Raw genomic sequence first — 22,130 nt, 5'->3', positions numbered from 1 at the left:
TTACACTGCAAATGAAACGGCCTTAACTGAGCAAGAAACCATTTTTGAACCACTGCAAGTAAAAACATCACACTGTCAGAAAGAAATCAGAACAACAAGCTGATGCCTTTAATAGCATTAAACATGAACTGACAATTCAACTGGTTGTAGAAATTTACAATTTCACAATATTAAGAAGATTTGTTTAGATCTGATTTTATCTAAAAACTAAATATATTGGTGACATATTTAGTAAAATCTCAAATTGTAGTCATTACTCTGGGGGAACAATCAACAGCACGAATAATACTGAGTCTAGATACTGTCACTGACATGCATACAAATGCACTATTTTCAAACAGTCAAGATATCAAATATGAATCTAAATTAAAACAGTGTTTCATCTGCAGATTTATGAAAAGCAAGAAAAAAAAATTAATTCTTCACTTGTTAATCAGTGAAAAAGCACATACAACTTAAAAAAAAAAAGGAAATTAAGAAGACTGTAGTCTAAAAGCATAGCTACATAAACAAAATCTGAATCTTTCTGGTGCCAATTGGTCGTCCATTTAATTCTTGAAGAGCAGTGAGCGCTTCTCTGTGGGTTTCGAAAGCTACCGTTGCGGCCCGTTTAGGAGCTCCATTTCTATCATAAAGCAACGAGGCAGAACCTGGAATCACTCTGTATCCATAGAAGAAGTCATAAATCTCATCGGCTCTTATCTGAGAGGGTAGATTGACCAATTTCAGACAAATCGGACCGTCAAGTTGTTGGTCAGGTGATCCGTAACACTGATGTCCATTACCATCCGGTCCCGGCCCAAATGCGTCATTGCGCCCAAAATTAGGCTCAAAGCGATCATGACCTCCATAACCCTGGTGCAAATTAGGCGGCATCACAAAATCATCTCGGGGCATCGGAGTGTTCGAGAAATGAGGACCATCATTGAAAACTTCGGTTCTCTGGAAGTTCCTTTCTTGTGGGCTATCCATCAACTGGTCATTGACGCCAAACTTCTGCATCTGGCCAATTGTTATGCACTTAAGCATGACTTCCGATCCAAGAAACCTCTGTCCGTTTAGGGACTGTGCCGTCATGGCCTCCTTCTCAGATTGAAAAATCACCAAAGCCTCACCGAGCCCAGCTCCTCTTTCGTCTCGCAATAAGACAACCCTATCCTCTGAGAGTGGATATCCATGAAAGAAGTCCATGATCTCCACCTTACGGACGTCAAATGGGAGATTGCGCACGTAGAGACACCTCAACTGCGAGTCAGGATTGTTTCGTTGAGACTGGGGCCTTTCTGTGGAACGTCTCGACTCTTTTCCCTCATCTCTTGAGTCAACAGATGATTCCAACAAGGTGACCATTTTCTCCTTGGAGATGGGTGACACGTACACTACCTTGTTCATCAACATTTCCTTATTATGAGCCAAACCAGCACAATAGTCTGTGAGACTTCTAAACACCACAACAGCCGATCTTGACCTATCATCCTTTTTTTGGGCAAAGATAATAATCTGATCATCTTTCAAAGAAACCGGGTGAAGTAACACCCTCAAATCTCTCTTTTCAACCAGGCAAGGCAAGTTCTCAAACATGACGCAGTATTCTTCATGAGAGGGCGATCGTGATCTTGATTTGTAGGAAATGGGAGATCGAGACCTCGCTCGCTCTAAGGATGCTCTTTTCCGACTGTCTGATTTAACGAGTCCTCCTTCTGCCAGCCACTGCTCCTCGGAGCATCTTGTTAGTTGGATATACCGTGGTCCCATGTATTGTCGATCCCTCTTTAGACCTTCAACTGTATCCTGTTTGGTAGCGAAGCGCACAATACTATGGCCGTTGAACTGTCCTCTGGGGTTTCTCAAAAACATAATGTCATCAATCTGTAACCCACTGAAAAAGGTATAGACGTTGTCCTTTGTCGCAGAGAACGGCATCCCTGTCAATTTCAGATAAACCTCATCTCTCTCTGACACGCTCCCTTCTCTCTGGTGCCGTGTCTCACTGAATGAAGATAGAGAAGGCCTGTTCCTCATCTCTTGATGATCCGGCCTCCGTATGTCTACTCTTGGGTCCTTATTGAATGGTATAGGACCTCGTTCCGCAGAAGGACTTTTGACAACCTCCTTGTACATGCCCCTGCTTTTTAACTCAGGCCTTTTAGTGCTTTCCTCGAGAACACTCTGCATTTCTGACTTGCTACTCAGGAGCAAGTTGACAGGAGAGCCCTTAATGCAGCCCCCCGAGCGGGTCATCGCTCGTCTCGCATCTTCATCAGATGCAAATATTATGAAAGCTTCCTCAAGCTCCCCACCAACTATATGAACCCCACCATCAGGGATTCTGAGCCCAGTGAAGAAATTGCGAATGTCCTCAGAACCAGCCGTGATTCTGAGTCCCTGTAATCGGATGACCACAGCCATGATGGAGCACACACAACAGGACCTGCAGACAAAAGGGGCACATATAATAGCGTTATCGCTGACTCAACTACTGGCTCCGTATAACAATATTCAAAAGAGATCCCAACTTTCATTTTCAAACCAAGGTTAAACTGCAAAGTTATGTGAAACTGACTTCTCACAGCCAAAAAAATAAATAACTAAATAAAAATAAAACAGCAATAACAGCCAGTCTCCAGCAAATAACATCGTCTCCGGATCCAGAAAAACAACTTTGTTTCACAAGATTCGGAAAAACAAGAAAGGCTAGTTTTACAACATTCAACATCCTTCTTTCAGTTTCCACATCCAAATGTGATGAACTCCATTCACAATTAAAACTTATCAACTGACTACACTATCAGAGAAAAACTCTGTATCAGTTTCAAGAATTTACAGATATTGCTACTAACATCCGTACAGCTAAGTCACATATAGCAAATATGATTAAACTCTGTTCGTTATAATTTTATGATATTCCGTTTCCAATAGAAACTTATAAACAGCAGACAATGGAGTATATCAACTCAGTATTTCAAATAACAAGGTTCTTAACATGAAGCTCAACAGCCACTTACATACTGTATAGCCATCAAACAATACAATTCAATTCAAATAATTCAATACACTGAACACAATTCCACCTGACTTCAGTGCAACATCTGAACTGTAAATGCTTTTAAATCAGTGGTTCTCAAGAAGGGGGCCTTAGCAAACTCAGTTTTGGAAAATGATGTTATTATTTAAATGTTACATTTTTTTTAGACAGCACAGAGAAGGATAGAGACAGGAAAGCATGAGGAAGGTGAGCAGGGAATAAGACTGGCAAAGGAACATGAGCTTTATTTCTAAAATAAAATTAATCATACTTAACATTTTAATGAATCATGTTTAATCATGGTTAAAGGGTTAGTTCTAGTGCAGTGCGGTTTGAAAAAAAATTATGTCACGTTTTTTTTCTAAATTATGCAGGTTTCCTGGTTTATGACGTTTTTTTTTTTTCATGCATAATCAGGTGTACAATGCATTTTCTGCTGGTTGATATTCCAAGACGTGCTTTTAGCCCGACAGCACCTGCATAAAATGGTTGTTCGGTCGACATCGGATTTTTGCAAACCAAAAACCCTCCAAACAACAGAACAGGCTCTTCTTTTTGGCACAAGTTCTGTGTCATGTTCTACTAGTTCTGCAGCATCCATCTTCCCTGTAACGCCTGTTTCACACATACTCCGTCTGCAGTGCGTATGCAGTCCGCAGCACGGACTCATTGTGGTTTCACACAGGACGCGTTTGCGGCCTGCTACTGATCCGGGTCTGTTCAGTCCACAAACATAACATTTGTTCATCGTTTTGATTTCATATCATGTAAAAAAAAATATATATATATATATATATATTATATATATATATATAAATTTTTTTTTTCAGCATTGAGACTTTTATCACAGAACAGTAACAATCTTTTATAGTTATAAACATTAGTTTAAACTCAATAAATATAAACAACACATTATTCATGTATTTTACTTCTAGGTTTGTATAATAAGCTGCTCAAGCAAGTGGCAAAACATTTATACACAATAATTAGCCTACTTTTCTTGTTAAAATATTTAAAATTAAAACACCACAGACAGAAACAGTCTCGTGCCTTTTGCATTTAAATCTTTTCCCAAGCAATCCCACGGGTCCTAATGAACTTAGTTTTTCTGCCTCCATAAAAGTGAATATTTATATTGTTTTCCTTGTTTATCTAAAAGTGCACTTTTTCTTGTTTTAAACCTAGCCAAAAACCCATGTGTTGCGTGTGAAACAGCTTTAATTAGTATACATTTATTGTGAAATTACTGCATTTCCGTGTCAGTCCATGTGAATTTTTCCAGTGAACAATGCGCTTTCATTTTAATTCAGCGCCTGCAGCACAGCAAAAATAGACTCGGTACGTAAACAATCGCTGCACTGCTGCAGATGCACCTGGAACGCCTCATGCAGTATGAACGCTGGAATCCGTTAACATTGGTGCGTAAAAAAAAAAAATGCAACGCATACGCACTGCAGACAGAGTATGTGTGAAACAGGCGTTAAAACGTAACACCAGAGCACTACTGTGTTTACCCTTACCATGCCTCGCAGTCGCTGCTTAGAAGTGCAACATTGTAAAGGCTCTGCCTGAAACAGTGTCGCGCGGCCGCGGCGCAGCATGACGTTCGTTCTGAACGTTGAGTATTTAAATACATCGGTATGGCAGTATATTCAAAATTTAGTTAGTTAGTTCACCCAAAAAAGAAAATTAGGCCATAAATTACTCACATTCAAGTCATCCTAGGTGTATATTAGAGCCTGACTGATATGGGTTTTTTGGGGCCGATACCAATATTACGGAATAAAAAAATTATTGATATATCGGCCAATATTCTTTGTGTATATTATAGGACAGTAGTTTTGACACTTTCCCATTCATGTGTCCAAACATTTGTCTGATACTATATATAGAATACAGTATATGTATAAACAGAATATATATATATATATATATATATATATATATACACACACACAAACACATTTTTTGTCTTCACACACAGATTAGAGAAGAGTGACAATGTATCTCTGCAAATAAATACAATATAAATTCGCATCTTGCGCACTTTAATGCCCTTTGAATGTAATGTGTATGTTCCATTGGAACTGGAATCATAGCGGAAAGTCCACTTCGCAGGGCACTTATGGTTGATTAAGACAATGCTTGAATGCTGCCTGAACAAGAAATCTCCTTACTGAAGGAAAATTGTTGACTGGTGTCACTATCTTGCAAACGCGTTGCCGAAACTCCACCAAATTTATGGTTTCCCTTCAGCTCGAGGGGTCCTCTCTAACACCACCCTCCGTGCGTTGGTAGCCCCCTGGGATCTATCGACATGGGGGTGATCTCATTCGAAAGAGGGCTTTTAGATGTACACTCAATTCACATTTGAGAGGGTTCCTCGAGCTGGAGGGATCCCCCGAATTAGGTGCGAATTCACCGCGCAATTATGGAAATATGGCCATTTAAAATTTCAATGGATTTCCATAGACTTAAGCTTTAAAGTGTATCATCCAGGTCACCAGTAGCAAACAATGGAGTGAGCTCTGCTGGACAAGCCAAGTTTATCTGCATTATATGTTATTTACATTTTTATGTAAATATTCGCCAATACTGATGTATCGTGACAGGCTCATATCGGCCAAACAATATATCGGTCGGGCTCTAGTGTATATGTTTTTCTTCATTCAGACGAATCCAGTGGGAGTAATATAAAAAATTGTCTTTGATCTTTCAAGCTGTTTAAATTGCTCAAAAGTGATGATAAAGACATTAAAAAACAGTTCTAAATAGAGTTTCACATAAATACTGTTGTTCTGAACTTTCAAAGAAAACTGAAAAAAAAAAACTAAACTGTTTTCAACATAATAATAATAATAGTTTTTAAACAGCAAATCAGAATATTAGAATGATTTTTGAAGGCTCATGTGACACTGAAGACTCGAGTAATGATGTTAATAAATTGGCTTTGAAATCACATGAGTGAATTACATTTTAAAATACATTCATATAGAAAGCAGTTATTTTAAATTGTGAAAATATTTCAAAATTTTACTGTTTTTGCAGTACTTTGGATCAAATAAATGCAGGCTTGGTTAGCTGAAGAGACTTCTTCTAAATACAAACTTTTGACTTGTAGTGTATATATAATATATTTAATATGCCAATTCTTAATATTAAAATTAAGAAAAAGTTGTTTGAATCAGTGATTCAACGACTCACTCATAAACCTGCTTCACTTGTTTCACTACTGGATGAATCAGCGTTTTGGACGATACTCTTGAATGAATAATCCATTCATTGACAAATACATTAAGTCACTTTTCACAATGCAATCAACATATATGTTATTTGAAGCACAGTTACTTTGAAAAGGGGATTTGCTCTATTTTGATTGCCGACATAGACATCAATGTTTATATTTGAACTATAAACTTTACCCCAATATTTCTGTGATAATATAAATGACTATTGTCCACATTCAAAAAAAAATACAAATTATATATATTTAAAAAAAATGCATCAATTTGCTACAGGAGTCCTTTGTTTATTCTCCGGAGCTGTGTGAGACATTTATTTATTTTTTTTAAATGGATGGGTGCTTTTTATTTATCTTATTTTGAACTGATGCATGCAACACCCGCTGATTGCAATTAAACAACTTGAAAGATCAAAGACAATTTGTAATATTACTCCCACTGGATTCATCTGAAAGAAGAAAGTAATATACAGGTAGGAAGACTTGAAGGCGAGCAATTTATGTGCTAATTTTAATTTTTGGGTGAACTAACCCTTTAAGTCGTTACAGCATAAGTGCTAAAAGAAACACATTATTTTGTACAATGTGAGGCCTTGGAGTAAAAAGGGTGGGAACCACTGCTTTAAATTAAAACAATGAGACGCAGTTTACCTTCGAGCAACCCTTCCATTTTAATACAAATTAACACACAGACTCACACCAAATGTAACGTACATCTGAACTTTCATGAAGTAAATTAATTACAACCATTTTCTATAAACTTCTCCCACTGACCATCCAGTAGGAACATCAAATGAGGCGTATTTTCAGTTGAAAAACACTTAGGAAGTAAAAGGAAGGCGTCTTCAACCTACTTTACAACAAAATATACAATTTTGCTGCATTTTCTATTTTACCAATGCACGACTGAGTTCTCATTTCCACAGCACAAACTACGTCTTCCGCTTCCTCATCCAGTCAAAAAAAATCTATCAAAACACGTGTCACTTTTATCTCAAGCGGTTTAATCATAACACTTGCGAATATTAAAAAAAAAATCGACATATACGTTACACCTCTGTACACCTCGCGTACTTTGCGGTGAGCCGCGAACAATCTGCTTTCTGAGGCACAACTACGCCAAAGCTAAGCTAGCCTTCACGATCATCATCGATTTTAGCCAAACCAACAACTCAGCAGTTTTAAACCAGCACACTATACACTGACACACGATGAAAAACCACGATCAACTCCGCGATAGCTTAAAACATTGGAAACAAAGACTGCTGCGGTCTTCTGTAGTAACGTTAACAGTAATGCTAAACCTGAAGGGGCCCAGAATGTGACGCGCGCTGTATTGATCAAACTTACACAAAACAAAGGAGATATAAATCCTTTACAAGAATAAAAGAATGATAAATTAAATCGCGCTCTGTGATGTGTCGTCCGTCCGGTTCCCAAAGTGACTACGCAACGACTTCGCTGTTGTGATATCTGAAGCAAGCATAGGGAAGCAAGAAACTAGAGCGTCCGCATCTCCTCCGCCGCCATCTGCAGAACTACGGAAACCCGGAGGTGCTGAACACTCAAACTCAAATGACACTCGAAACACACAATGGACGCCTGTATCTGGCCAGTTTCGTGCCGTTTCCCATGAATAAAGTATACGATTAAAAATAGATACGTTTACAAAATACACTACACACTTCAAAGATCTTGACTAAATAGCGTTAAATACGTCACGTGGTGTAACCAAGTTAAAACGCTTAATGTGACCTAAACAATAAAGGTCAAAGTATGTGCTGCTGAGAACCTTGACACATCTCTAATTTGGTTTTCTTGTTGCATAACAAAATAGTTTCATTCATCATGGTTACACTAGCTACACCAATGTAGGCCTACATATCCTTTTGAAACAAATGTGCTTCACATTTCTTTTTAAGAAATAATAATGAAACATTATGCCAAACTGGCCAATATCTCTTTCTTTTTTCCCCCCACCCCAAGAATTTTAGCCTTTTTGAGATTCTTTCAAATCTCTGGACATTTACACAAGCTAGCCATTTTTGACTATCATTTTTCTATATTACTACAAAATTTTAAATATTACAGCTTTTAAAAATCTAATTTGACATCAGAAGAAATTCTCTTTTTACTATCAGGTATGTTCATGCAGGTCCTGCTTAGTAGACAATTACTACCTATCAACTAGTATTTATTTATTTACATATTTATGAGGAATTTTAAAGAATTTGAGGGAAAAAGAAAGAACAGTAAAAACTTTTTAAAATTATTATTGTTAAGTAAACGATTCAAACTGTTTGCAAATATTATACAGCTATAATTTCTTATCTTAACCACGACGGCATAAAAAAAAATCTCAAGACATTTAAAGAATGATTATGCTTGTTTTAATCAGAATTTCAACACTCATGAGATTTGTTTTTAGATTTGTGGTGTGTGTGTGTGTGTATACACTTGGTATAATTAGAGATTCAATTAGGTCACATTGGCGTAAGATGGCCACACAACAAGAAAAACCCAAATGGTATGTTGCTAGTGTTAATTTAATACTTGATCTAAGGCTAACTGTGAAATCATTTACAATACAGTAATCACAGTCCTGTATTTCTTATAGTTTGACTATATCAAATTATTGAAGGGGACTCATCCCCCTCAGTAGTTATGGCCCTGGTTAGACATTTGTTTCACGCTTAGGGCAATAACAACCAAATGCCACTTGTTATCTGGCCATTTACAAACAACCTGATTTCAGAACGGTCCTCTGAGCAGATCCCTGTAAACTGAGATACAACAAAGGGTTACTGATTCACTGAACACAATGATGCCCTCATTGTAACCTCTGTGGGGCTTTAGACATGATAAAGGGGTTGTCCTGGTTACCATGGCTAGCTGCCAACCTTGCCTAATAATTATACTGAGCAGAGCACTGAGGTACTATATTCACAAATAAAAGTTCCGAAAATCGCAAAAAAGTAAGCATAAATAAAATACTCAAGAAGAAGAAGAATTCAGTAAATGCCTTAATTGTATCCAAACATACAGGCCTGTCATTAGGTGGGACCTGTGGTGTTTTTGGAAGTGTTCTCGCTGTGAATTTGAAATGAACCATGTTTAGACAGAAAAGGCCCCTTTGAAGATACCAACATGACATCAGACCTGTAGAAGCAAGAAAATATAAAGATTTACAAATAGTTCAACAAATGTGGGTCTTTTGAGGAGAGGAAGAGATGCAGTTGTGCTCAGCGGGTGTTAATAGTTTTGAGGAGGGCTCAGTCTGTCCACTACAGGGCACCACCTGGAACTGTCAGGATGTGTCCTACTGGAAACTCATCACACATTTCCTCATGAAGCTGAGAGGACCTGTCGACTGAACAGTGAGATAAAGATGAGCAATAACTACTGACATATCATACCCTGATTAACAAGGCTCAAGTACTTGTGCATAAACACCAAACAACAAACGTGATTATAAAGTAAAACTACTATTTTTAACAGCCTTAATTCAGCTGAAACTGCCAATAAAGTTTCTAAGTAATCTATTGGTTTTATTTGTTTTGTTTTTCTATAGGTTTACTCTCAACACACTGTTGCAAGTTATCCATGTTGTGAAATGAAAAGACCACAGATGAGACAGAGTGCAGTGCTAATGACCATACCTGTGGCTTGAGATGTCTGTTAGTTGTTCTAGTTAGAATATCTGCCATCAAGTATATAATTAGCAACTAAACAAACTGACTCCATTGTCTACCACAGAAAACATCAAACACAACTCAGACATTAAAAGTTAAAATGTACCTAGTGGTATCTGTGGGATCATTAAGCAAAGCATTTAACAATTTATTGACATGAAATGTCTTTTAAAACACTTTATTTGGACAATGAAAAACAATGCAGGTTTAATGGTTAAAACCGGATTCATTCAAAGGGCTTTTCATAAAACTACACACACATCAGTATACAAATTAAATCTAGTTTTTATTAAGATGTTGCTTAATACAACAGATTGATAAATGTCTGTTAATAATAATAATAATTGTTATTATTATTCAGAGAAAAGTCATACAAAGTTTATAACAGGTCATGATATGCATTTTAGTCTCCACATAAACCACAAGCTGTTTAAAATTATATCTTAAAACTATCTAGTATTTTAATTTGATGTATTTTTAATTTATTGCTGTTAATATTTTGTTACTAGCGCTTATTTAAATTACAAGAAATAATAAGTTATACAATAGCAACTGGTACATTTTTCACTGTATTTATTAGAAACTAATACTCCTTTGCTACTTATTAGTATGAAACAGATCTTCAAAACTACTGGAATAGTTACAAAAAGATAAGTACGCCTACTAATAGTACCTAAAACAATAATAGTTGCTATTAAAGTGGAGCAAGTATAAGCAACATTTTAATTCAATGGCAAAAATATGCAATTGTTTATGATCAAACCTGAATAGTCATCTGTCACTCACTATTGGGAAAGTGACTAGTAGCTAAAGCAATAAATGTCTCATGAATAGTTTCAAGTGGCATTAACAAACAAGCCACTACTAGATTACTTAGCCTACTACTAAGACATCACATTAAAATAGATACAAGTTGTTTCATAGGAATACATGTTAAAACGGCTTGCCGTACACAAAGTACCCATTTTCCGAATTCTTCCGACTTTCACATTTCCAGTTTAACCAGATAACATTTCTTGTTGGGGATCCCACAGCACTGAAGGCCATCCGGTTTCCATGTTGTCTGACTAAATGTGTTACAAAATAGCCTTTAGCTGCCTCCGTCGTGCGTTACCGTTGGCATTAAACCGTTTTATGCCGCGTTTTCTTGCTATGGAAGATTTCGTAGCATAACAAAGACCCTAAACCGGTCGGATCGTCATCAGTCCCTCTGGACAGCAGCGCATGCCGACCTCCTTCTTCACGGCATGAGCTGTGTCTCGCAGAGAGAGGAGGAGCCGCCACCGGTGCGTCGCGTATCGACTCCACTAGTTCCTCTGAGGCTGCCCTACTACACCATGGAACAAAAAGGATGGTGCTGTCCACAGCCTGCTTCGTACTGATAAAACAGTACAGAAGAGTCGTCTAATGACTTTTTATTTGATCGCCGTGGACCGAGCATTAAATGCAAGCATTTGGATCTAGCTGTACGCTCTCTAGCATCAGGCGAATTGTGCTTTCAGCGGTTTGTTGCCCCTTGTGTGGATTTGACGTCTGAGTTCTGCTGGATGTTTGGGAAAAATCAAGTGAAAGCGGTTGCCATCATTGTCCAGCAAGATGGAGTGCTTAACCGAACTGGAGAAGTATAAGAAGTGAGTAACGTACTTTATAGTTGTTATGCGTTTGTTTTGGCACACTGGACAAACCTCATGAGAACCTACAAGCACAACAGATTTTAACCCGTTAGCCATTGAGCTACTTAGTTAACATTAGTCCTTTGGCTGCTAACTTGCTAACCCACCGTTCACAGTGACCCGTTTTCACGGTTTTAGAGCATAAATCATTAGTCAGACCGTGAAATTATATTTTAGAAAAAACGATATGGGAGATAAACAGTTGAGCTCAATAAATAAGTTAGCATATGAAGAAAAAAAAAATCATATATGTTTCAAAAGGTGACCAGAGCGGCAGTTCACTTTGCAGTTAGCAAACGAGCTGAGCAGGGAGCCATCAATACATGGAAATAAGGTTAATTTGAATAAAATTTGAAATTCTTTGTGGATAGAAAATTACAGCATGTCTAAGATAGTATTAGATAATACTGTAATGTCAATGTATATCGTGCTGTATGTTCAGGAAACACAAATGATAACCGATGCAGCGAGGCCTTCGTGCAGGCCTCAAATCCACGAGGTAAATTTGTTTTAGCTGCCCGCGGTTCAGGGTCAGAGGATCTACACGTTGCCATTATAAACCAAGCATTCAGTGTTGGAGCAACTAGAGACTAACCTAAGGCCATACTCTTAGAGAACCCGAGTTTTTGACGTTGTGTTGTTATTGTCATCCACGTCAGACAAAATATTGAACACTGTAGACAAAATATTGCTATGTGGTGCAAACAAATGTCACCCACATGCGCGTGAATGATCCTCTGCAGCTCTCAAGCGTTTTATTCGTCCACTTTGACAAACCATATCGACGGTTCTTAATATTTGTTTTATTACAGGATCATCGATCAAGCTTGTACTATTGAACACAATAGATGTGATTATCCAGTGTTACCCATTTATGTCTGAAAACCAAGCGTGTTTCTTGATATTGTGCGTCCAGGGCAGTTTATCTTTCGCATTTGAGACAAAAGGCAGTTTGTCCTGCTGAGGCAGATAAGTGCTCTTCCCTCCACTTTACTTCTGTATGTCACTGTAAGCGTAAATGTTACAGATAACCATTTCAACAAAACTGTCGTTTTGAAAAGCACAGCAAATGTACGACTTATTATTAGTAGTAGAAGTAGTATTAAGAAGATCTTTTTAATAATAATAATAAAAATGTTTCCAAAAAACAAACATTGAAATCAATGAATATTGCCTTTAACTGCAATATGAGCAGAATATAATTTTGTTAATGCAGACAATATACAATTTACCAGCCTGAAACATGGGGGAAATACTATGCCAAATTTAGTATTTATAGTCATTAATATTCAACCAACATACCAATGTACAGCAGAATGCTGTAAAGTTTGCTTTGATATCACCAAGGAATTGAAGATTTTTCCCTTTCAAAATGTTTATAAGCTTATTTCTTTTATAGACCCAATCATGCAAAATTATATATTTTGTTGCATCTGAAAGTCAGCATGAAAATTTTTTATTTTCTAAATGCATATTAAAGACCTTATTGTAAACATTTCATCCATAATTTTTGTTAGACTTCACAATTTTAATCAAAATGTTGTAACTGTATCTTCTGGTGAAAATTACAGACTTCATCACTACCACTTTTTCACTTCAACTTTAATATTGTCCTTTACCTGGGGTGCCTTTCCCAAAATCATTGTTAGTTAACTATGGTCATTAGTTCCATTGAAGTCTATTGGTAATGATGAAACTTTTGGCCATAGTTGTTTTTGGGAAACAGACCCCAGATCAAAACAAATTTGTGGCCTGTTTTTGTGACCCACAAGTTGAGTGCCATTGGCCTAGACAGCATAAACACTGTTACCTTCTTATAAAAATAGATGCAACACTTCCAGTGGTGTATTTGTGAGGTTCTACAAAATTGTAACCTTTAAGTAATGAGAAACCTGAAGTCTTCATCTAGACAAATAATTACAAAAACAGTGGACGACAAAATATATTTGCGTCATGGAATCTACATTGCCTGAATGCAGTTATGCTGTATCTTCTCCATAGGTGTGACACCGTTTCAGTGAGCATACTACTCTGAGTTGGTTTGCCCCAGTGTTGCAGTTTCCTTCAAGCTGCTCAACATCAGCTCTGCCTCAAAATGGAGACTCTGTTGAATCAAGAGCACAGGTACTCTCTCAGGTGTGGCTATAGAGTGGAATATGGTGCAAAAGTATTTGCTTAAACTGCCAGCAGAATGTTAATTTAAACAACTTTCACTTTTGGCTTTTGTTGGAACACATTATTATTTGCAGTAGTGTTCTTCATAATTTTAATTGTAGAATTAAATGTTCTGTATATAAATGTGTATATCTTTGGCTCTTTATGTCAATGGACAGTATGCAAGAATGTTAAGCCATGCTTCCCTGCAATTCTAATACTGCTTCTCCAGTCCCATGCTAAATTTGGTTTTGCTAATTTTGGCATTGAGGGATTTTAGATAACCAAGCGACTATATATATAATATGTAGGCTTAAAAGATTTTAAAACCTTTTTGCATTTCACCTTGCACTCTGCAGTTTAAAGTTATTTTAAAATAAAACTGTGAGATACCACAGCATTTTGTCATAATATCCTTTGTTATTCAAGGAAAATCTATTCAGACCTGAATATTGTGGTGGACCGAGAATCTGTGGTCAGAATAGACAGTTCTTTTGTTATTCACGTTTATGTGCTGGACTTGCTTGAACTTGGACAAATGCATTTTTAATGAACTTGCCTTTTATGCAGTGTTCAGTATTTGAGCCTTGCACGAAATGTTATTTCACATGCTTGATTTTTTATTTTTATTTTATGCAACTAGTGAGTATCATTAGGGCAGGGATCCTCAAATCTGGCCTACGAGATCCACTTTCCTGCAGAGTTTAGCTTTAACCCTAATCAAACACACCTGAGCATGCCAATCAATGTCTTCAGGATAATTACAAAATCACGGGTAGGTGAGTTTGATCAGGGTTAGAGCTAAACTCTGCAGTGCATTGGCCCTCCAGGGCAAGATTTTAGGAACCCTGCATTAGGGATATCATTTTAGGGATATCACTGTTGCATTAGAATGACTAAAGTGGGTCACACATCAATTTTATTATATACTTGAATCTTGATGGTGCCATGATTCAAAAATATTAAATAGGGTCATGGTAGATTAAAATATTGCCTATCTGACAGATATGAATGGCATGAGAATCCCCTCCCATTACTACTACTATCACTGTAGGGTGACTCCATTATGAAGGTCAAATAGAGAAATGGAGTCTCAGAGGAATATGTGACCTAGTTGTTGCTTTGTAGCTTCATTTAGGGGAAAACAGTCTGCTTGCTTGTTGTTGAAAGTGTGTCAGTTGTTTATTACATGAAGTAACTTCAAAAATAGGAAGTGATGTTAGTGAACTAGGGCTACATTGTGTTTCATAGACTTTTTTTTAACTATTAGTCCTTGACTTTTGGATGAAAGAGTGGTGTTATTTTCACAGCAGGTTTTTAATTTTCCTTGTAATGAGATTTTAAATTGACTGGACTAATGTTCTCCTTTTTTCTTTCCTTTCTTTTATGACAACAGGAAAGATGTGAAAGATTGTTCGGTAGGTGTATAATTCAGATATTTTGCTATTTTTGTTTCCATTAAATGTACATAAACAACATGAAACGTGTTATGTACATGTGCATAAAATACTAATTCTAGATTTTTTTTATATATCACTAGATCAAGGTGGAAAATCTTCCGAAGCAAGTCATATTCAAAGGCCTTGCACCTAGGGTCATATTGACAAACCATCTCCTGACTAAAGGAACCAAGGCAAATGTAAACCTTGAGGAACAGGGTCGACAAAAGGTCTCCTTCAGCTTCGCACAGACAAAAAAAACACGTCAAAATGTATTTCTAGCCCCACCAAGTCCGGAGAAATCTGCAAGTGAACATTCTTCTGCACTGCAAGCTGGACCTGTACCTACTCCAGATCTAGGAGGACAGAGTGATGAAACCAAGAATGTGGATACAAATACTCCAGCAGTTGGGGAGACCCACACAGCACCCGCCCCAGTATCCTTCCCTCTCAAATCAATACCTGTTCTTGGAAAGATGCATTTTAAGAAACAGATTCTCAGCGTTACTGTTGCTGAGGATAACCCCATTGTCAGCACAGCGTCAGCAGAGATTTCAGAGCCAGTAGTCCCATCTGAGTTAGACAAAATTAGATCTTCAACCAAGGTTGAAATTGAAACCTCATTGCAACAGCCTCACAAGAACTCAGTCATTGATAGTTCCTCTGAAAAAGTTCTCAAAGAGGAAAACCCTCAGGAGAAAGTTGACTCATGTCATAAAGGTCCTGTTTCTTCCCATATTGGGAAGGGAGATAAGGATACTTCCGTTATTTCTGAGCATGAGGAAAACATCAAATCACAACCTCGATCAGATAGCACACTTCCAGGTTCAGAATCTGATGGGGATTCAATCCGAACATCATCTAGCCATAAGTCTAGTGACCACAGAAATAAGATAAAATCTGAATGTCCGAGTAACGAAGCAAAAAGATCCTCTAATTCCAAAACTGAGGAGGCAGAAAAATCCAGGCATGATAGGAAAGATGATGAAAAGGGGTCAAGTCGTTCAAAATCTGAGCGCGACTCGAGGCACACCTTGTCAAGATCTTCTCGTTCTGATAGAGACAGAAGAAGGACCAAAAGTCGGTCACGGTCTAGATCTCGAGGCTGTCGAACTAGTTCCTATTCAAGATCTGAAAGATCCAGGAGTGAGAGACAGTTAAGGTCAGATAGGTCACATTACCATGATTCTGAGCGGAGGTTTCATAGAAGTTCTCCTCATCGTGAAAGGAGAGGCTCACGTTCACGAGCTGATGGCAGGTCTCGTGACAGCTCTGACTCAGAGGATGACCACCGGCGCCTAAGGACTCGAGGTAGTGACTCAAGTCGATCCTCCACTTACTCTGGCTCGCAAAAAGACTCAAAATCATCAACTCACTCCAGATTGCACAGGGACTCAAAAACCACAGATCGTTCTCGATCCGAGTCAGACAAAAAGACTCAGCATTCAAAGTCCGAACAATCTCATTTAAAAGCTAGTGACTCTGAATCCAATAGAAAGAGCTCTCCTTACGCAGAAGCAGTTCATAGGAAATCCAGTGCCCACTCAAAATCTGAGATTAATGTTAAAACCTCAAATTCTAACCAAGCTACCTCATCCCGAACATCTGAGACAAAGGTCCATAAAAACAGCTCTGACTCTGATGAGGAGCACAGCAAAAGACGTCTGTCACAAGGATCAGACAGGTCATCTGTTTCTGGGACTTCATCTTCCAAAAAAACAGACTCAACGGATCACAAGACTTTAAATAATGCTACTGGAACAGAGAGACAATCAAAAGACAGATCAAGTAATAACACAAAGCAGTCACGGTTAGCCCCCAGCCCAGTAACTCCTCAGAAGGAATTCAGCAAAATTGATGACAAATCTATTTTGCCTAAATCTAAATGCATTTCTCAACAGATGCATGAAGCTACGCATAAAGTTAATTTGTTCAAAACAAATCAACAAACTGAGCATCAAGCTCCAAATCAAGAACTTAGTAGTTTGAGAATATGCCCAAATGTTCCTGAGAGTCAAAAGACAACTGAAAGTTTGGAATCCACTTCCATGACAAGTGGAAGTCTTGAAGTTAGAAGTTCCACTGATGAATCTGGAATGAACAACGAGATTCCAATCCAAAGTAAAGATCTGGCAGAAGAACCGACTGACTCATTTTGTGTAGGCCACACTCCCGATCAGGATTCAGAAGGATTGATGGCAGACCCTCTTTCTGTGAAAGAATTCCCACCTGGAGGATGCTTGAAATTTAACACTAAATTAGATGGTCCATCGCACATCACAGAGAGTGCTCAACTCTGTGAAAAAGATTCTGAGCAGCATTATGTGAATCCTGAACAACCCAGTAGTGGGATTTTGAAAAAGGATGGCAGTGCTAAAAAATCCAGATGGGACATTGTTGGTCAAGCCACTTCAGAAAATCAAAGCCCTTCAAAAATAGCGAGTCCAGATATGAAAAATGACATTTTGGTAAAAAGAATAGAGTGGAACAATGATACTACCCCTGAAGATTCTTGTTCTCAGACACAGGACTCTGAACTACCAGTAGAAGAACAAATACGAGACACAACCTCAGCTGAATCTCATCAAAAAGTAAGTTCTCGTGCATCTGACCTCGAAACCCAAAATACTCATGGTGAACTTATAAAACAGATTGTTGAAGATCCTCAATCAACAAGTGCCCCTGTTGCTAGTGATCTTCCCCTTAATTGCAGTTCTGGCAATAAAGAGAAAATCAGTGTAGACAAACCTAAGCCTGACACTCAAGACCCTGATTCCTTAAACCATGATGGTAAATGCCACAGTGAGGACAGCGAGAGTGAAGAGTCTGATTCAGATTCAGATGATGGGCATGTTTCCTTAAAGCGGTTGCACTCTGTGGTGGTTGTGCCAAAAAATTCAACCATTGCTCTTGAGACAAATGACTTGACAGAACCGTCTCCTGGGTCCTCAGTGTTTTCTGGGCAGCAACAGACTGATACACGTGAAAGCATTAATAGGGAATTTGCTTATGGCTTTAACAATCAGGCAAACCTTGAGGAATCCTCAGCTGCACTTTTTAAGGCCAGTGCACAAGTTGCAATGCTAAATCCAGATATTAAACGTGTCTCTTACCAATCGCAGAGCAACATGGTTGACAGCACCAGCCACTTGGAGGCTACCAGTGCTCATGTGGACAAGAACTGGAGTGCCCAAGAAAGACCAAATAGTGTCCAGATAAACCAAGCATCACTTCAGAGTTTTGAAAAGACTTTGCAACCTGAATCGGATCACCATCAAAACCATGATAGACCAGAAAGCTGGAATGGAAGGAAAGGAGGAAAGCAGCACTATGGGGAATCCACTGACTTCAACAGTGGGAAGGGTTATGGCTTAGCCTGGGACTTTAACCAGTCAGAACAGCCCAGCAGCACATTTCAGCAACCGGATAGCAGTCATAGCACCGAACACCCACCTCAGCCAGGAATTGCTCTGTTTGATAGCGGTCACAGACACGGTCCATGGACTCAGCCTGCCATCTCTAAAACCAACAGACCAGTCAACGCGCATGTGCCTCTTCAGTATCATAATTCAGTTAACCAGATCCATCCAGACTCTTTAACCAATGATCACGATGACGACAGGGTAGTAGGGATCAAACAAGGATCTGTCCTGTCTGCTGATCTTCCTGGATCATCCCCATTTGTTCAAGCCCATGAGATAAGCAGCAATTGCAGCTTCACCACAGATAGCCAGAACATCTCGGAAGCCCCTAGAGAAGACAACCAAAAGCCACATCGAGGAAGGGGTCCACCTAAGAAGAGACGTCAAGAGTTTGAATCTGAATCAGATAATGAGGCAGAGGCTGGTCTGAGCAGTAAAAGGGAGTGTTTGGATGAGAGCTCAAGGGTTGTGAAAGATGGTAAGGAATCTTTAAACCAAATTCAAGAGGTGGCGCGCCCACTGCTCAGTCTGAAAGAATTTGTGGATCCAGCTGTTTGGAGGGAAAAGGCAAAGCAGAAAAAAATGCCACCCTACTTTGACCTCATCGAAGAAAATTTATATCTGACTGAACGGTAAGTATATATTTTTCCCTTTTTATCCCTGGCAATTAAACTCATGTTCCCGGTGTTGACAGCGCCATGCTCCACTGTTTGCATTAAATATTTGTTTGTTCATTTAATTTGGTCTTTCCTAAAGCTCATAAAATCTGTTCTCTGTCCTTACAGCAAGAAGAATAAGTCTCATCGAGACATCAAGCATATGCAGTGTGAGTGTGCTATCCTCTCAAGAGAAGAGCGTGCCCAAGGAATGATGGCTTGTGGGGAGGATTGCCTCAATCGCTTGCTGATGATTGAGTGGTAAATGTCTTGCTACTACATCATAATGTTTGCTTTATAGTATAGAGTGTTCTTTAGTGAGACACTGTTATTAATATATCATGTTTATGTTGAGCTGCATGATAAATTGCAATGAAAAACATTATTAAATGTGGTATTTTCATGTGCTTACAGATGGAGCAGCATTTACTACACAGAGCCGTAGTTCACTGAGAAGCTACAAAAACAGCTGTCATTATCGCGAATGATTTCTTTAATTTCATAATCGCGAGATTATATCGTATATTTTGTTTTTAGCTTGTCAATAGACCTCTGTGTAGTAAATGCTGCGCCATCTGAAATCATGTGATAATACCACATTTGATAAAATGTTTTTACTCCAAACTCACTTCATTATGTCAATCCACGCGAGAGCGCCCTCTGCCCTTCTGATGGAGATTTACTACGGATCACAGAACTGGCTTTACTGATAAGATACGCATGACATTCGCATTCGATTAATCATGCAACCCTATGTTTATGTTACTTGCTGATTTTATATTACTGGCACATTGCAGTAAGTATTGACAGAAAAATGTTTACATTTTTTTTTCTCTTTTTCTGCTCTTTCAAGCTCTTCTCGGTGTTTAAATGGGGCATACTGCTCCAACAGGCGCTTTCAAATGAAGCAGCATGCAGACTTTGAGGTAATTTTGACTGAGAGCAAAGGCTGGGGCTTACGAGCAGCCAAAGATCTACAGCCGTAAGTACTATTTGCTTCAGCTAACAAATAAAAGACATAAAGAACGTATCTAATTAGCATTTTAAGTTACCTTTTTTTTGCAGGAACACCTTTGTTTTAGAGTACTGTGGAGAAGTTTTGGATCATCGGGAATTTAAGGCACGGGTGAAGGAGTATGCACGAAACAAGAACATTCACTATTATTTCATGGCATTGAAAAATAATGAGGTGAGCTGTGAAATTAGTGCAAAAATAAGAATTTGAAGTGTTTATGACTTTCATGAATAAAGACACATGAGCCTATGTCTCTATTTTGTCTGCAGATTATTGATGCGACTTTGAAAGGAAACTGTTCCCGCTTCATGAATCACAGCTGTGAACCCAATTGTGAAACTCAGAAAGTGAGTGCAAACGATTTCCATTGTGGTCTCTGATTTTTGTACCCCCACACAAATCCTACTCCTCCTCATTAGTATAAGAGTTAGATCTGGATTGTTGTAAAGTATATCTGCATAATTCTTGCAGTTCCAGTATATTGTACAGAAAGGATGAGAAGCAGGATGTCAACAGAAAATGTAAATGTTAGGGATGTAACGATTTACTAATCTGAAGATTTTGATTCGATTCTATTCAAGATTTTGATTTCACGATTTTATTTCAAAAAAAAAAAAAAAAAAAAATATATATATATATATATATGTATGTATATATTAGGGGTGTAACGGTTCACAAAATTCACGGTTCGGTCCGATACGATACACTGATGTCTCGGTTCGGTTCGGTTCGATACGTTTTAGATACAGCAAAATGTAAAAACATCTCAACTTTTCAGAATGCCACAAGCGCACCGCGGGTCATGTGACAAGAACCAACCAATCAGCTTCATCCTTTCCCGTAACAACGTTGAGAGCTCAGCCAAGATGAAGGAACAGCTGATCATAGTTGTATATGGATTGCAATTTTGAAATAAATTTAGTAGCAGAGCTACTGCAAGCGATTTTTAGAGCTGCAAATCCATTTATCCTTCGCTGAAATTTCCGCGTCTCATGGAGAGAGCACGTCATTGTTGCTTAGCAAAGACAGACGCCTCATGAGCGCTTCTGCCCGAGCGCTTTGGAAAGGAGGAGAAAGACGCGCTTAGCGTTTTCCATGCGTTTTTAGGCACGATATGTGAACGGCCCCTAAGGCGCTCGCTCACTCAGCACGCGCTGAAGGCTCGTTGCAAAATGTCGAATGCATTTAACAGACCAGAAATATAAGATCCTAAAATAACCAACAGGTCTGGTGTTTGGGTTGGATTCCCTGTAAGCTATAGTGTCTAAATGCTGCAGGGATAGTTTGCTGCGTGCATGTTTCTCCTTTTTTTCGTCTTTTCCCAGATACTGACACATATATCCCAGATATTCCCGCTGGTGTTTTTTTTTTTTTTTGTATTCCCGCTGGTGTACCCTGTCATGTTGCAGATGCGACATAGCGTTGTTTTTTTATCGACCACTCTCTTGCCATCACCATTATAGCTTAAAGGGAATCCAAAGTGCACCCAAACACCAGACCTGTTGGTTATTGGAGGATCTTCTCATTTCTAGTCTGTTAAACGCATTGGCTATTTTGCAACGAGCCTTCAGCGCGTACTGAGTGAGCGAGCGCCTGCTGAGTAGCCTAACATAAACATATAAGATGGTGTTTTTTTCTTCTTCGGGAGTGTCAGGGGCGTTGCCTGTTACGTTGTTTGGGTTATTGGGCTACCTTGTTGAACGCATATCATTATATTTCTCTCTCTCTCTCTTTTTTTTTTTTTTTCAAATATAATTAATTACTCCAACGAACCGTTCGGTATACATAATGCGTACCGCGTACCGAACCGAAA

The 22,130-nt window shown here is 38.5% G+C and overlaps 2 protein-coding genes and 1 long non-coding RNA gene across 5 annotated transcripts in view; 1 reads left to right on the top strand and 2 right to left on the bottom strand.

Moving 5' to 3' along the window:
* Positions 1-86: 86 nt before the first annotated feature.
* On the bottom strand, positions 87-7,922 carry rbm12bb (RNA binding motif protein 12Bb). The gene is made up of 2 exons (XM_026284392.1): positions 7,617-7,922; positions 87-2,431 (listed from the first exon to the last, which is right to left on the bottom strand). The coding sequence occupies exon 2, from the start codon at positions 2,407-2,409 to the stop codon at positions 502-504; it is 1,908 nt and encodes a 635-aa protein (XP_026140177.1). The 5' UTR covers positions 2,410-2,431; positions 7,617-7,922; the 3' UTR covers positions 87-501.
* Positions 7,923-8,683: 761 nt separating this feature from the next.
* On the bottom strand, positions 8,684-11,046 carry LOC113116308 (uncharacterized). Its single transcript, XR_003294002.1, has 3 exons — positions 10,911-11,046; positions 9,565-9,636; positions 8,684-9,425 (listed from the first exon to the last, which is right to left on the bottom strand). It is a non-coding gene; the product is annotated as an uncharacterized LOC113116308 (long non-coding RNA).
* setd2 (SET domain containing 2, histone lysine methyltransferase) overlaps positions 11,004-22,130 on the top strand; it is a 28,286-nt gene continuing 17,159 nt past the window's right edge. Inside the window, exons 1-8 of one of the 3 annotated variants that reach the window (XM_026284391.1) lie at positions 11,004-11,589; positions 13,633-13,755; positions 15,182-15,203; positions 15,326-19,278; positions 19,432-19,563; positions 20,156-20,284; positions 20,368-20,491; positions 20,587-20,664. In XM_026284391.1, the coding sequence (XP_026140176.1) occupies positions 13,727-13,755; positions 15,182-15,203; positions 15,326-19,278; positions 19,432-19,563; positions 20,156-20,284; positions 20,368-20,491; positions 20,587-20,664 (4,467 nt within the window). In that variant the 5' untranslated portion in view covers positions 11,004-11,589; positions 13,633-13,726. Of the gene's footprint in view, positions 11,590-13,632; positions 13,768-15,181; positions 15,204-15,325; positions 19,279-19,431; positions 19,564-20,155; positions 20,285-20,367; positions 20,492-20,586; positions 20,665-22,130 lie in introns of all 3 variants that reach the window. The other 2 variants (XM_026284389.1, XM_026284390.1) reach the window with 2 other exon arrangements.

The sequence above is a fragment of the Carassius auratus genome, chromosome 16 (genome assembly GCF_003368295.1).
Source record: "Carassius auratus strain Wakin chromosome 16, ASM336829v1, whole genome shotgun sequence".
Classification (NCBI taxonomy): Eukaryota; Metazoa; Chordata; class Actinopteri; order Cypriniformes; family Cyprinidae; genus Carassius; species Carassius auratus.
The sequence above is the reverse complement of the archived record's forward strand: the minus strand, read 5'-3'. Positions and strand labels throughout refer to the sequence as shown.

Coding starts and splice junctions, on each gene's coding strand:
- rbm12bb (XM_026284392.1), bottom strand. CDS start 2,409: ATGGCTGTGGTCATCCGATTACAGGGACTCAGAATCACGGCTGGTTCT.